This window comes from Propithecus coquereli, unplaced genomic scaffold (genome assembly GCF_000956105.1).
Source record: "Propithecus coquereli isolate 6110/MARCELLA unplaced genomic scaffold, Pcoq_1.0 Scaffold7, whole genome shotgun sequence".
Lineage (NCBI taxonomy): Eukaryota > Metazoa > Chordata > Mammalia > Primates > Indriidae > Propithecus > Propithecus coquereli.
The window spans coordinates 1862746-1879436 of record NW_012153062.1 but is presented as its reverse complement, the minus strand read 5'-3'; the positions used below and the strand labels follow the sequence as shown (position 1 = coordinate 1879436).

Here is a 16691-nt window from a genome sequence, read left to right as displayed (position 1 = left end):
ATATACATTACATGGCAATCTCAATTATTGCAACATAATTTGTGGTTCTGACGAAATAAAGGCAAGAAAAAATAATTTTCATAATATAAACATTCAATAATACATGAACTCTGCATGTGTTTATTTTATTATTCATCTAAGTATCACCAGCCCATCAACAGACATGTATAAAAACCATATTTCTCAATTTTGTCCTGGTAAATACATAATTTGTTACAGTAGAACATTATTTAACACTTTTCTCTTGCTTTATAGCTTTCAAATATTGAGACATATGATACGTGGGCCTCTATTCGTACTCTCACCTGAGCCAAACAAATGTCCAAGGAAGGATGGTAGCCAGTAAGGCCATGTATAGTTGTGAAGGTTTTGCACATCAGTCTGAAAGAAATCACTCACAGGTAATCATGTAAATGAAGCTCCCTTGAAGTGGAGAAGGTGAGACACTGTCTTATTCTGTATATATTTTGAAGGCAGCTCTAACTTATTAATAGATTGTATATGGCATATAAGAGAAAATGAGAAATTAAGGATCCAATATTTTTGGCTAGAGAAATGAAAAAGATCAAGTTGCCATTTAGCAAGACCTATTTTGCTATTTAAAAAAGAAAAGGAAAGTTTAGGTGACCATTAGAAAAACTGCTGAAGCTTTTGAATGCATTTCTCCTGAGGTGAATGACAGCAATAATACCCACCATAGAAATACTACACCTAGGTGATAAGATAAATGTCTTACACTTGAGTTCCTTAGAGGAAGACATTCTATAAATGCAAACTGGAATTATTAGCTTGATATTCTATTTATGATAGTTTACAAGGGACTTAGAGCGAATGTTCTGTCTAGGTACTTTTTTGATGTGAATGTTGTGTTAACAAACAGAAGAGTAGACCTAAAGGGTCACTAGAAGACTCAAATACCATGCAAGTCTCAGTAAGAAAAAACTTATTTCATCAATATTATTGTTTTCAACATTTTGGCACTGTTTCAACATTACTGAATTTTATGATCTTTCACATAAAACTTCTAAATGTTAATTCACATTATTAAAATATCCTTTTCTTCATTTCTATTTTTTAATTCATAATAAAATATTTTTTTCTTTATTGCCTCATGTGACACTACAACATTCTTGCTTTCAGACCTACTCCAAGATCCATTTACATATTTATTTCTTTTAACGTAAAATAATTCTTAGAAAAAACTTTCTGTCAGATTTATCAAGCTGACACTGTTGAAAGTAAAATTTCTTTAGAAAAACTTTCTTTTGAATTTTGGGCAAACCCAATAAAACTTGCTTGCTTATATCTTGGTAATGGAAACATCAACTATAAGAACAAATGGAGAAACACAGCAACTATTTCTGCTTTGTTTCAGTTTCATACAAAAATATCCCAAACATTTCATTCCTCCTTGTAAAAATATAAATATACATATGTATTCTGAAGTGCGCTAGGACATGCAGATGTCCACTTTCATTTCCAGATGTTAATATTTCACTTACTAACTGTGTGAATTGGACAAAGAACAACTCTAATACTGTTCCCTCATCTTTAAAATAGGAATAAATCTGGTACTTACATCATTGAATTATTGTGAAAATTGAATGTGTTGTTTAATTACTTCTTTTAAATAGGTGGTTAGTAATATACATTACAAAGCCTTCATGATCTGGTCCTTATTATCCTGTCTATTCTAGCAATATAATACTATATGTAGAGTTCAAAATATGGCACCACTGTATATACTTATGAGGCTGCACATGGTGTTCTGCCTATATTGCCTTCTTACCCTTCCCTTCCCTATTCTGTTGACCTGGTAAAGCCCTGCTTCATCTTCAAGATACAAATCACCCACTATTTCCTGAGGGAAACCATTCTATTTTTTCCAGATAGAAGTAGGTTACTGTTCTGTATTAAGCAGTTATTTATTTAACAAATATTTATAGAACGTCCATCAGTATCCAATGTTTTAGAATTTATCTAATGTTTTAGAATTCATCTATTTTAGAATTTATCTTAAAAATCTAGTTGTTTATATTTTGATCTTCTTTACTATCTTTTTATAATAATGCCCAAGCCTGATTAAATTAATAAAAACAAGACTGAAATGCCACCATTTCCATTTATTTCTGTTTTTGTGGAACTAAATTTTTGTTCAGTTGATTTACAGTAGTTCTTATTCAAAAGATTAAAACTAGGTACTACAATGGCATTCATTACAAAGAAAACCACATTTCAGTGTTAGAAAAGATATACTATGAGCTATTCCCCAAGAAGATATAAGATGAATATTAAAAAAGGAAGAACTGTTATATGGAATATAAACAGGACTGCTCAAAAGAACTCTAGGAGTGAAAAACTTATAGGAAAAAGCATGATATTCAACCTAATAAAGCTTAGTACATCTGATAAAGCCTTAACCTAATATAACAGATGACTTTTCCAATACATATCAGAAAGCTCGAGTCCTGATGAGTTCTTAAATCCTGTTTCTGGGCTGGCATGAAGCTACCTTCTACTCCTCTTGTTCCTTTTTCAGCTCTGCCTAAAGGTAATTCTGGTACCAGAACCACAGAAGGTAAATACCAAGAATTAGATGGAAGTGACCTTACTATAATATCTAAAATAAGAATGACAATAATAGCAAAAATAACAATGATAAAACCATCAAGAAAAAAAATAATAGGTATCAATCACTGAATGTTTACTGTATGCCAGGAACTAGCCTATCTGGCGGAAAAACAGCCCAAAGTGGCACCACAATTGGTGTTCTTTCTCCACAATATGCCAATGCTTTCTTCCACTGCTGTCTGCTTCTCCCTAAAAAAGTATGGATACATTCTTACATCCCTACTATCTACTCTATTTATTAATATGTTCATTGAATGATCAATGATATGTTAATTTTTTTTCATCTATTTCCTACCAACAATACTGTCCATTCTTCCTAAATAATTTTCACAGTATCTGAAGAATCCTTAATCCTATGCTTTCTATTCCCATAGTTCCCACTTTTACTGATGCCTCTAACTAACTAGTGGGTTCCAAATTAATATTCTAAAATTAGCCATTGATCTTTTTTTCTTTTTATCTCAGGGTATTATGAGAGTACAAACATTATGGTTACATTTTATGTCTTTGCCTCACCCAAGCAAGGGTTAGAGGCATGCCCTTCCCCTCTACAATGCTCCCTGTGTCCTTTAGTTGTGGGTTTACCTCCCCATTCCCCTAATCCCTGGAGAATATTGCTGCCATGTGAGCACCCTAGTGTTCATCAGTTAGTACCAATTTGATGGCGAGTACAAGTGGAGCCCATTCTTCTGATCTTGTGATACCTCACTTCGGAGAATGGGCTTAAGTTCAATCCAGGAAAATATAACAGGTGCCAGATCACTGTCATTTCTTATGATTGAGTAATATTCCATTGTATACATATACCAAATTTTAATAATCCACTCATGGATTGACGGGCACTTGGGTTGTTTCCACATCTTTGCAACAGTGAATTGTGCTGCCATAAACATTCGGGTGCAGATGTCTCTATTATAGCGTACCTTTTGCTCCTTTGGGTAGATGCCTAATAGTGCTATTGCTAGATCAAATGGTATTTCTAGTTTTAGCTCTCTGAGGTATCTCCAAGTTCTTTTCCACAGAGGTTGCACTAATTTGCAGTCCCACCAGCAGTGTAGGAGTGCTCCTGTTTCTCCGCATCCTCGCCAGCATTTGATGTTTTGGGATTTTTTGATAGAGGCCAGTCTCACAGGGGTTAGGTGATATCTCATTGTGGTTTTGATTTGCATTCCTCTAATGATTAGAGATGTTGAACATTTTTTTATATGTTTGCTGGCCATTATTCTGTCTTCTTTTGAAAAGTTTCTGTTCATTTCCTTTGCCCATTTGTTGATGGGGTTGTTTGATTTTTTCTTGTTGATTTTTTTGAGTTCTAGATAGATTCTGGTTATCAGCCCTTTATCAGATGTGTAGAGAGCAAATATTTTTTCCGATTCTGTGGGCTGTCTATTCACTCTAATGATAGTTTCCTTGGCAGTGCAGAAGCTCAGGACTGAGAATCCAGAGATGAAACCATCCACATATGGTAATCTAATCTTTGACAAAGCTGACAAAAACATACACTGGGGAAAAGAATCTCTTTTCAATAAATGGTGCAGGGAAAACAGGATAGCTACATGTAGAATGAACCTGGATCCCCACCTCTCTCTTCTCACAAAAATCAATTCAAGATCGATAACAGACTTAAACCTAAGGCATGAAACCTTAAGAATTCTAAAAGAAGATGTTGCGAAGACCTTTTCAGACATCGGCCTAGGCAAGGAATTCTTGAAGCAGAACCCCCAAAGCAACACCACAGCAACAAAAATAAATAAATGGGATCTGATCAAATTAAAAAGCTTTTGCATGGCCAAGGAAACTATCATTAGAGCGAATAGCCATTGATCTTAAAACATTACTTTTATGATGGTAATGTCTTAGTCAAAATCATCAAAGAGTTTACTGCCCTAAGAAAAACATCCAAAACCCCTATTATGTATTTAATTTTTTTCACAATATGATTCCAGTCTGTTTTCTGCATACCTCCCTCACCAACCTTTTTTCCAAATATTTTCTTCCATTGCTGGTAGAGATGAATCCTTCACCCAGCCTGAATTATCTATTCATACTTTGCCTCCCAAATATATTATGTGTATTACACATTCAAACCGTTTTTCTCCTTGAGAACCTGTTGATCCTCTTCTTTTTATCCACTCTTTTAAATTCTCCCCTATTAAACCAAGAAATGGCTAGAGCCTAGTGATGATAGAAAAGTTATTCAAAAAAGTACAAGAAAAACAGCAACACCATTAAACTTTCTTAGGCAGTGCTGTGGAGGGAAATGATTTGCATAGATTATTTCTTGATTTGTAGTTTAAAAGCTGCTGGCTTTAAAGCCAGAAAGTATCTCTGAAAAAAATAAGTCATATAGAGATAGATACAAAGGTAGAGATAAAGACAGAGAAAATAGATAGAGGTACAGAAATAGATTCAAACTTTCAAAACATAAGAGAGGCAATTTAAAACAAAGCACCAGAAAATCTAAAAACACACTGATAGAAACAGGATGAACCTATAGATAATAAGTCAAACCACAAATACTGCCCACGTTCTTTTTGCCGCTCAGGGGGAAAAAAATGGAAGGAATCCAGAGTAAACTACTGCAATTACTTAATATACCATGGAAACAAACTAAAAACACCAAATCTGTATAAGTTTTGTCTCTTACAGAAAAAGGAAGACTGAGAGAGTTTATGACAAAGGGTCTACTTAACCATTAAGGGCATACACCATCCTAGATTTATTTACTGAATACTAAAATTAATAGTATATGACATTAGAAAAAAAGTCACATTTAACATAAATAAATGTATAATCACTTTACCCAGTTTTTTAATATCCATAATTTATTACTAAAAGGATTCATATTCGTAAAAGAAATTCAAGCTAAATGCTTCTTTATCTGAACCATGAGTCATTCCTCATATTTAAGTAAAAATAAAATAATAGAAAAGTACCATTTAGTGAGTATTTACCATGTGCTAAGGCTTATATTATACCCTTTTTAAATTCATTAGTTCATTTAACCCTCAAAATAATTTAATTAGATTGCTATAATTATCAATATTTCTATTTAACAGCTAGCTGGTAGAGGAAAAAAATCTTACCCAAGGTCAAGTTAGTAAAGGAAGCAACATGATTTGAGTCCAGGCAATCTGTATCTGAGGCGGAGCTGATTACATTACACCCTACTGCCTCACACAACTTAACTGTGTGTTTTTTTTTTTTTCTGTTAAAGAAATGCTTTATTAATACAAACACACAAACTACAAAAGCACTAAGAAACTTAAATATCTATGTCATAGCAAACAGGTGACAATTCAACATCCAGGGTGGACAGAATGCTTGAAGGAGACTGCGACGGATCAGATTCCCATGGTGAAGAGGAAATCTTCACAGATGAAGGGGGTCCCAGCCGTAACAGCTTTTCAAGTTCTCTCTCCTCATCAAGGATCATGAGAGGCACTCCATTCAAGGGGAGGTCTGCAATCTGGTACTCTTCAGGCAGGTCAAAACTCTCCAAATCTAGAGGATTGAAGGGAAAGAACTTTTCTATTTCTGGATAGGTGTCATCGGAGGCAGGAACCGAGCTTTTTGCCTTAACAGTCTTCTCAGTCACCTTTTTGGCAGAGAAAGTTGGCTGTTTTTGTTTGAGGGGTCTGTTAGTCTTTACTGACTTTTCTGTAGCTCTGTTGACAGTTCCCAAAGCCTTTCTAGCAGTTTTAGGTAAGGCTGGTGGAGCATCAAATATTTTGCCAACACGTGGTGTTGAAACCTGAGATTTCCCATCTGAGGCTTTGGTTGAAGGCCTAGCCCTCAGCTTCAGCCCATCCTTAGGAGCCACACGGGTGCCTGGTTCTCCATTTTCCTTATCGACAAAGATCAGAGTAGCCATTCTGGATTATTCTAAGCGTGAGAAACACATTAGATACTGGGAATTGGGGAAGGCGAGGGAAGTTAAGTTTAACATATTTTAACATATTCCCTAAAAATAAAACACCATTTTCTAAGTCATTAAAACTTGACATATACCACTGTGCTCCTTAGGACCCCTTTTGGTGGTGTATATCTCAAATCTTCTTTAGCTAGTTTAAGCCAAAAAGGGAGACTATATTCAGATCCAATAGTATTTCAGAAAACAATGTGGCAAAACTCTCCCCATGAAAAGCCATGAGAAACCCAGGCAGCTTCTTTCTCTACATCTGCTTCTCTCTTCTCTTTCTTAGACTGGCCTTTTCTGTTTTTCAGCACACATGGCAAGTGGAAAATGGCCACCATGCAGCACCAAGCTTTCCTTTTTTTTCCCCTGTTCAAACAGCCCAGAATGAAAGAGGATCTCTTGTCCCAGATATCTAGGAAGAATCTGATTTTCCCAGTTTGGGTCACTTTTCTCAATCAGACTCAAGTGGCCAGAATCAGGGTGAGAGTCAGGTGGTACGAACAAAGCTTTAAGGGCCCCCTATAAACCTGTGGGTTTGTGGTGCAGATACTCTCAAGAATATTATACATCCCAGTCAAATTTATCCCAGAATTTATTATAAATATTTGTGTCATGTAGAAATGAACCTTACAACTAAGGAACATAATAAATACAGGGAACCCAGTCCTGAGAGGTTGTACCTGAGGGAATCAGAATATGCCATCCCAAAATATGCCACCTTGGCATAAGGACTGTTTTCAGCTGAAAATAATTAAGAAGCAGCAAACAGCAAATGGTGAAACTGAAAGAGCTCTTTGCCCTTCTCCTATCTACTTAAAAGCAGACATAATTTTCCTTTTGTGAAGGTGTTCCCCTCCCCTCTCCCATACCAGGAGAACAACCCTTATCACTGGATACAGAAAGTCACCACCAAGATAGATCTGCACAAACAAACCTTACTAGAATAACCCTTGTCTTCCATTAGTATCCCCCATATATTTGTTTTCCCGCAAGTTATCACCCCTAGAAGCCCAAACCCCTTTTCCTTTGTCTTATCTCTTCTCCACGATGTATCTCCCTTTATTAAAATAATATAGAAGCCCCTGCATTTAACTGCTTTTTGGGGTCTTCATTTCCATTTTATGAAGGCCTTGTTCACATATAAACTAAAATATTAACATCAAATAAAACCTGTATGCCTTTTTTGCTGTTACTCTGTCTTTTGTCAGTTTAATTCACATGTCCCAGCTACTGAACACAACAGGTTAAAGGGAAAATGTTTTCCTCCCCTACATACATTACATACATATGCAACATATACATAGTTATTGATATTTGGAGCTATGTCTTCAAATACTGATGATGAAATAATAACCACTGATTCAATCTGTAAATAGTGAACAGATATTAACATTAGGATTAATCATATGAAATGTTTTGGGGAACAGGTTAGCAAAATCTAAACAGATATTAGAAATTCTGAGAGAAAAAAGAAAATATTTCATTCTGTATGAATAAAGACTATTGAATCAAAGCATGACCATGCAAATAGGGTATAACACAAATTTTTATTAAAGCAACTCAAGATAGTTAACACTAAAAATATCGAGGTTTAAAGAAAACAAAAATTGCAATGCTGTTACGATGTGCCGATCCTGAATAGGTTACATGAAAATACAAATATTCCAAAATTCATAAACTTTAATAATGGAGAGCTATGACAGCAGAGTTCCACATTTCTGTTCATATTCAATTTTAACTGCATGACTGCTGGTAGATCTTTTTCATGCTATTTCTCCATGGTCCCTGATATTCAGAGTAGCGCATGCAATATTAATGTTCTCAGTTTTGTGAGTATACAGTATATACCACATCCTCACCAAAAGACAAGCTCCTCAATTCCTAATCATTTCAATAGGCTCTAATGTAATATTTCCTACACTGGAAATCACTGCACTTTATTTAAGGAAATCAGTCTGGCCAAGTGAGCTCTGTGGAGTGCAGCCTGCACAGACGTCAGTTCAAAGGATCAGATGTCAAAGTGCTCCCTCTAATGTCCCTTAATCATCACTCCGATTAGTGCTTGAATAGGACTGTGATTAAAAACGCTGCTGCCTTTGTCTACCTATTCAGGCGTCTCACATTCTATGTGGGTTCCACCGATTAGTGTTTGAATAGGGGAACGATTAGAAAGACAGCTGCCATTGTATGCCCATTCGGAAAACAGCAAAACTCACATATTTATTTGCTATGAGCACCAAATAAATGTTTTGCAAAGGTAAAATATACCATTAGGCTCTAAAGACAATTTAGCTAATTTCTTTTGTTCAGAGCACTCTATTTTCCCATATGCAAAGATATTTTTTATTTGCAAATATAGTAATATGCTTCATTAATATCTTTTAAAATATACATATTTTGTTTTTATAGACATAGTCTTAACACACATCTGCTTTATTATATAGTACTTATTGACCTACAATACATCATACAATTCCAGTTTAATATTTATGATTATGCAAAGAATTTCTGTGTAAACAAATCAAATCAACTGGGTTCCAGATCTTCTGGATCTCTTCTCAATATTCTTGGACTAATATGTAGTCTATAAGAACAACTTCTTCTCCCAAGAGAAATTTCCTTATCAGACATTGAGAGTAAATATTTCACTCTCTAACCATTCTAACAGAGGGAGCACATTTCAGGTTAGCAGTTACTAGCCCTGCAGGAGCTTGCACAAGAGAACCTCAGCCAGAGTGGAATTCCCCATGACAATATAGAGCTCTCTCTCCCCTATGATGAAAACCGGCCAGGACTAAGGCATCGGGTTGAGGCTTTTTGCAGAAGAGAAACATGTAGCAAAAAAAAAAAAAAAAAAGAAATCACAGGAAAAGAATTCATTCCAACTTTATGCATATGAGGCAGTGCTTGAAAAATCTGGTGGTTCTCTTTTCTCTGTCTCTGATTGGCTGTCGCTATAGAAATTTGTTACCAGGACATTTCTAGGCAATAGAGGAAATGCTCTGTTTTCCATTGCCATCCTCAGTATCTTCCTGCTCATAACCCCTCCACGGTTTCTCCATATTTAATTACACTGTTCTTCTGTACCCACTGGGATGACGGACCTACACATGTAGTAACAGAAACAGACCTGGGAGCATCCGACCCACCAGTATTAACAAGATAAGCAATAATACTTATAAAGGGTTACATATATGCCAAGCATTATTTTAAGAACAGTATGCACGTTGACTCATTTAGTCTATCAGGTAGATGCTATTACTATCTTCATCTACAAATGAGGAAATGAAGGCAGGAAGAGATTAAGAAATTTACTCAAGGTCACAGAGCTAATAAGTGGCAAAACCAATAATTGAATCCACATATGTTTATCTCCAGAGCTTACACTCCTAGCCAACCTTTCTGCTGATAGTTCATCTCTTTAGGTTCTACTGTCTTCCCTCATAAAAAACCAACCTCAAAGATAAGAAAGCTATAAGGAAAAGTTTTCTTTCTTTGGCAAATAAAGCTAATTGAAATATACTTAGGGGAAAAGTTTTTCCAGTTCAACTTAAACCCTAACTAGGTAATTATACTCCAATAACAATAAAGTTGGCTTTAAAAAAACATAAAGAGCACCCTACTTAACCATGATAAAAACTTCATACTAGAGAAGAGCAAAATAAAAGTAAAAGAGCTGATGGCTGACAATTACAAATGAGTTTAATTTGTATGTCACATGGATGTGCAGAAAGTTGGAGATCAGTCTGAAATAAATAATTAAAGCAAAGCATTTTTGTAACAGCCTCAGGAAATCAAGAGTTAATACTTTTCTTCTCTTTGGTCAATTACCATTTTATTACATATTTCTGTCTGGAGAATAAATCTCTGACAATACTATTCTATGTGTGGAATGAAGCACCAAGAAAGCCCACACTTTCAAAGAGAACCTAATATTTGTCAAAACTCTATCATAGCATGTAGCAAACAAAGAGTGTGCCTTCTTAATGAGATAACATGCACCTCTCTTAATAAAATAACCAGACTATAAAACTATTCAAGAAATAGTTGTATCATTATCACTACTCTGCTGATCTCCTCAGCCTCATCTCTTGGTACTTTCCTTCATATGTTACAACTTTACTCATGTAGTATTGAAATTGTTTCTGTACCTTAATTTCAATATGCTCCCTCAACTGAGGTCTTTCAGATATAAGTTTGCTACTCAGGTGGAATCCCTCTTCTTTTTCCTTCTTTCCTTCATCTTTATTTTCAATTCAAATTCTGCTTCCTCAGAGAGGTCAACAATGAATCCTAAGACCAGGCGACATTACTTCAGCTATAATTCTCCCGGTTGGATATACTGACAAAACTTACTGTGAATATGAGTTTAATGTCAGTACAAATGACTGCAAATTGCCAGAGCAACAAGAGTTTTTATCCCTGTCCCCATCAATTATCACAGTGGCTGCCACATGTTAGATCTTCCATTAATATTTGGTAATAAATTTGTACAATTCAGATTCAAGTAAATATTTATACTATGTAAGCCTTAAAATAAGGTGAAATAATTTATCTTTAGTAGTGTTAAAGAAATACTGAAAAGTGTGATGCAATAAATTAATTCTTTAGGAAAGTTAATTATTGTAGAAAGTAACTTATTTCCAGCAATTGGATTAATGCCCAAAACTATTCAGAAGTTCTACTTCATATACAGACAATGGCAACCCATCAATGATTTCATATTTTAATTGCTGTTTCAGGGTATACTTTGTATTCTTAAAGAAATCTATGTGGATGTTAGTAGATAAAACTTATTATGTAAAACATATTTTTAAGTGAAAACCAAAATAAATTTTTATATATGCTTAGACTGAATCTGACTAATTCACTTTTCTTCTTCAAGCTTCATATTTCCCATTAGTAAAAAGGGGATAATAATCGTAATAATTAGTAAAATAACAATAATTCTCATCCACTAGAATGAAAGTTCCATAAGAGCAAAGACCATTTGTACACAGTTGTATTCTTAGCACAAAGAACAATGTCTAACATATACTGAGAACTCAATAAATATTCCATTTAATCACTTATCATTTAATGAGCACTTATTATACATCTGGCACTATTACAGGAGCTGAGAATACAGCTATGAACACAACAGGTCCTCACAGACCTTACATTCTAATGGGGAAAAAAAGACTAAACAAGTGAAATATGAAACAGTATGTTAGATAGCAATATGTTCTATGAAGAAAAACAAAGGAGGGAAGGAGAATAAATGCATGAAATAATATTTGCTTCAGAGTTGTGGATCAATTAATGTAGCTATAATACAGAGCATGGCTCAGTGTAGGCTACCCTCATTGTCTTCATCATCGTTATCACAATTACCATTTGAGATACTCTTACAGAGTACAGCATTGTCTCACGCAGTTGAATTCTGCATTAGATGCACTCCCCAAATCTTAGAACTTCAGAAAAAGCAAGTGAAATGTATTTGTATCTCGGGATAGAGATGGAAAGAATATATGAGAAATTGACTTATGAGACATAATTTTAAATGAAGCATTTTTTTATCAGATGCTCAAAAATGCTTTGTGTACAATAAGTATATCATAAATACATAAGGAAGAAGGAATACAAGTAGTTTACAGATCATGAACATTTATGCCATTTATGTTTATATAACTTACTTGCAAAACTGGGTACATATAGGGTTTTTCTCAAATCAAGATGCCATAGGCAAACTCATCTCCCTATTAAAATGTCTACCAATTTTTTGAGTTAAATTAATTTTGGGATAGATAAATAACAATATATTTCAGAACTCTTAAAAATGATGTGATTCAGACTCTCGGAAGAATTCCATTTTATTTTGGAAATAGCAAGAGAGAATTATCCTAAACTAAGTTGAATTGCAATCTTGCAGTTACTAGGACTATTGTCCATATATGTACCTTTTTGTTTTCAGTAGGCTGCCTTTTCAAGTATTTCCAGTGCTTTGAAAAACTATCACACCTACCAATAACATCAATGAAAACTGGTGAATATTTACTTCAATCAAAATATTCTCTGCCCTCTCTTCATATATGCTTTATTTCATAAAGCCAAAAACAATATAGATTATAACATGTGTCAGTTTTATATACTGCTAAGAACAAAATAATGCTGTTAATTAAACTGATAACAATGCTTTCTAATAACATTAACTATGAGATGAATCTTAATTACAGAGATGTGAAACTGTGATAAAATATGTATTGGTGAAATGTAAATGTAACAAGTTTCACAATGCCATACAAATTCATGGTTCCTTGTAGAAATGAAAATCAAATGGCAAAAAATATTAAATGTATGTATCTTACACATACTTTTAAATAGAGTCTTTTTTTACTCTATGTTAGTTATAATACAGTGCTGTTGATAATAGCATTTTTAGTGTCGGGACTGGCTCCAGGTTTTCTTGCCTGTATAACAAAATGATTATTGTGGCTATCAACATACTGGAGGCAAAGTAGGGTAGGAGTGGGCTTGAATAATTTAATTCTGGACATGGTAATATTGACAGACCAATACAATATCCAGGTGGAACTATCTTAACAGGCATCTTGATACAGAAGTAATCTTGGGTAGAGATGTTGATTTATCTGTCAATAATCACACAGATGGTCACTGAAACTACGGAGTGGATGCAGTTATCAAGAGAGCCATAATTGAGACTGCCCAGTATTCTCATTTTGAAATCTATAACTAGACTTTAAAGCTTCTACCAAAAATGTCTTCCCATAAGCAGTTTGCTACTATTTCAAAATAAATACTAAGCTGGGCATGATGGTGCACACCTGTCATCCCAGATACTCAGGATGCTAAGGCAGGAGGATCATTTGAGCCCAGGAGTTCAAGATCAGGCTGGGCAACACAGTGAGATCACATTTCAAAATAACTAAATTTATAATATATGCATACATACATACTAGTTACATGTCAGAAGTCATACCATGGCAGACCCCACACCTCAACCTCAAAATTACAAGGTCTGCATATGTCTAAATGACCACAAGGCAAGCTTTTAGGCTTGGTATCCCTATTCTATTAATACTGAAAGTTTTACATTCTAACAGTGAGATTTCTAGATAGTCACATTTCACAGTATATATTTCCCTATAGAATTTTTTCCCTCTGCTGAAACTTTAAACTTGCATTTTCTTTAAACTGTTAGTTTCTCCAGGTAATATCTATCATAACACACACACAAAATTAATTACTAAATTTATATATTGATAACTTCTAACATTTGTGAGACATAAAAAAGAAACTGTCCAGTAGTCATCACTTAAAATATACTTACTTCAAAACAAACTTTTATTTTTCTAATTTACTGCAATGTTCTCAATAAGTGTAACAGGATAATAATTTTTAAAATTTAAACAGTAAAACCATACCAGATCTATGATTCCAAAAAATTCAATAATGCATAATGTGTGGTAGTGTTATTGGGAAGTTAATGTAATGACGAGGGAAGCCGACACAGTTAGCCAGGCAGTACTTCTTTTTTTTTTTTTTTTTTTTTTTTTTTTGGTGTGTGTGTGTGTTTATTGTGATAAAGTATTAATATACCTAACATAATCCCAGCAGTTTGGGAAGCTGAGGCTGGAAGATCACTTGAGACCAGGAGTTGAAGAATAGCCTGGGCAACATAGCAAGTCCCCATCTCTACAAAAAAATTAAAAAATTAGCCAGGCACAATGGTGTGTTTCAATAGTCCCAGCTACTTGGGAGGCTGAGGCAGGAGGACCCCTTCAGCCCAGGAATTCCAGGCTGCAATGAGCTGTGATCTCACCACTGTACTCCAGCCTGGGTGACAGAGTGAGACTTTGTCTCTTAAAAAAAAAAAATTATATATATATATATATATATATACACACACATACACACAGTGGGGGACCACTGTATATGCCACATTTTGTTTATTAATCTGTTGATGGACATTTGGGTTATTTCCACCTATTGGCTATTGAGAATAATGTTGCTATGAACAATGGTGTACAAATATCTATTTGAGTACCTGTTTTTAATATTTTGCACATATACCTAGGAATGGAATTGCTACCTCGTATTGTAACTCCATGTTTAACTTTTTAGGGAACAGCCAGTTTTCCATAGCAGCTGCATCATTTTGCATCCCCACCAGCAATACACAAGAGTTTTGCAAAAGAAGACAGAATAATGGCCAGGCAGTACTTCTGCATCCTGTTCCATCCTTCCACATGTGCCACAAAAATCCATCTGAGTCCCTACTGTGGTCTGCCAGTTGCCACCCAAGTTTAAACACACATGGGAACATTCATGGGTCCTGAGGCTGGCTGGTACCTCCAGGAGAGTGGAAGCCACTTGGCTGGCAGCTGTTTTCAGGGCCAGTAACAGGGCGAAGTGAGGCACCTGTGGCACAAAATTTAAGTTGGCACTCACTCTCAACAGTGTGCAAGTACCATCCCAACTTCCCAATATGCGGTTTCTGTGGTCTTGCCTGCCTTCATCCTCTTTTCCATAAGCTCTCCCGGCCCAAACAGGAACTTACCCTGCCGTCTCTCTCCACCCCTCCATCCCTCATTTGAGAACTTGCTGGGCAGAGGACAAAATATGATCATCATTCCTGATAAATCCAAATTCAAAATCAGACTTTATGGGGTGGTGGTAGTCTTGCTACGGCTCTCCCCATTGCTCTAGAAATTTACACCCATATTAGGCAGCAAGGCCACTGGGTTTTCATTTCTTACAGAAAAGGATGTAAGTACAGAAAGCAGAGAAACAAAGTATGTTTCCACTGGGTTTATGATTTCAGAAGTCAAGTTTTCAGGGAAACTGCAGGGACTCAGGGTAATTAACAATGGATTTAGGGGAAATGTGTGATTAATTAAAAATAATTTTTTTCTCGACCCTCATCCTTCCCACTTAGACTGTATGAATATTTTAAGGATAGAGAGACAAGATGAGGACCAAAAGGGAAGGGAAGGGAAGGGGTCAGAGATACTAGTAGATCCTGGAGAAAGAGGATCAATGCCTGGCTCCTCAGGATATTCACAGGGGGGCTAGCAAATACCAGCCAGGTGTGTGGAAATCAAAAGATGGAGAATCTGTGACTCACCAACTAGATGAAGGCCTGGGGGAGATGTCTCAACCATGAAGTGTCCAGTGTTGAGTGGAACATCAGAACGACTGTCATGATTTCAAGAGTGGCTTGAAACAGTAGAGAGACAGGGGCCAGGAAGGGATCTGGTGAATGGAAATGAGGGATGACTGCAAAGCCCCCACAATGGTTATTAGTGGAAAGATGACATGAAGAATCTGCTGGGCTCATCTCACCTACTACACTGGCACCAATGCCCGTGAAACTCAGATATCAGCCCAGAGAAATAAAGGATGGAGGAGGGAGGTGGTGGTAAAGCAGGGAACAAAAAGAATCCTACAAGTGACAGAGATGAAGTTTCCATTCTCAAAGATGCTCAAAATAGAAATTAGGTTCAGTTAGAGGAAAATAAAAGAGATTATATTACCTGCCTGTCTGAATTTCCAGTAGGATATTTGTATTTCTACACAAACATCGCATTTTCCACCTACTGAAAGAGGTATTTAGTTGCAAAGAATTTGATTTTGGTTATTTTTTTATTTCAGAAACTCATTCAGACACTGAGTCTATTTTTGGAAGAAAGCTATTGTCAGCCATCAAGAAAGCAAGCTCATGCTTGAGAAATTGTTTTAAAATATCATGTAAGGAGAGGAAAGTGTACAACAGGGATTGCTGGCTGGTTCTCTTCTATAGGGAGGGCCAACCTCTATTCTATCTTGGAGTAGACTTTCTATGGTTTCTGCAGGGCACCAGTTCTCTGCTGCAGGGAGAACTTGCCTCTGTTCTGTCTGTGTAGTAGTAGACTTTCTATAGTTTCTGAATAAATATTGCTTTCACTTTAAAGAATAAAAAAAACAGGGATTGCTTTCTTACTGTGAATCTGGTCAAAAGTTCATTTACTTTTGGATCTTAAGATAGGAATCCATATTGTGAATTTGATATACCAGTACTGAGACCTGCATTCTATATCGAATTTAACAGAACCAAGTAGCTGGCTATCCAAGCAAGGGTGAATGAGATTGAGTGCCAACT

General features: G+C 35.6%; 2 protein-coding genes across 2 annotated transcripts in view; both read right to left on the bottom strand.

Annotated features, from left to right (window-relative positions):
* Positions 1-16691, bottom strand: part of LOC105823868 (dihydropyrimidine dehydrogenase [NADP(+)]-like) — a 256534-nt gene that overhangs the window by 186932 nt on the left and 52911 nt on the right. The gene's annotated exons all lie outside the window — the stretch shown is intronic.
* LOC105823867 (securin-like) lies at positions 5869-6505 on the bottom strand. Its single transcript, XM_012661138.1, has one exon. It carries the CDS (start codon positions 6503-6505, stop codon positions 5897-5899), a length of 609 nt encoding a protein of 202 aa, XP_012516592.1. The 3' UTR covers positions 5869-5896.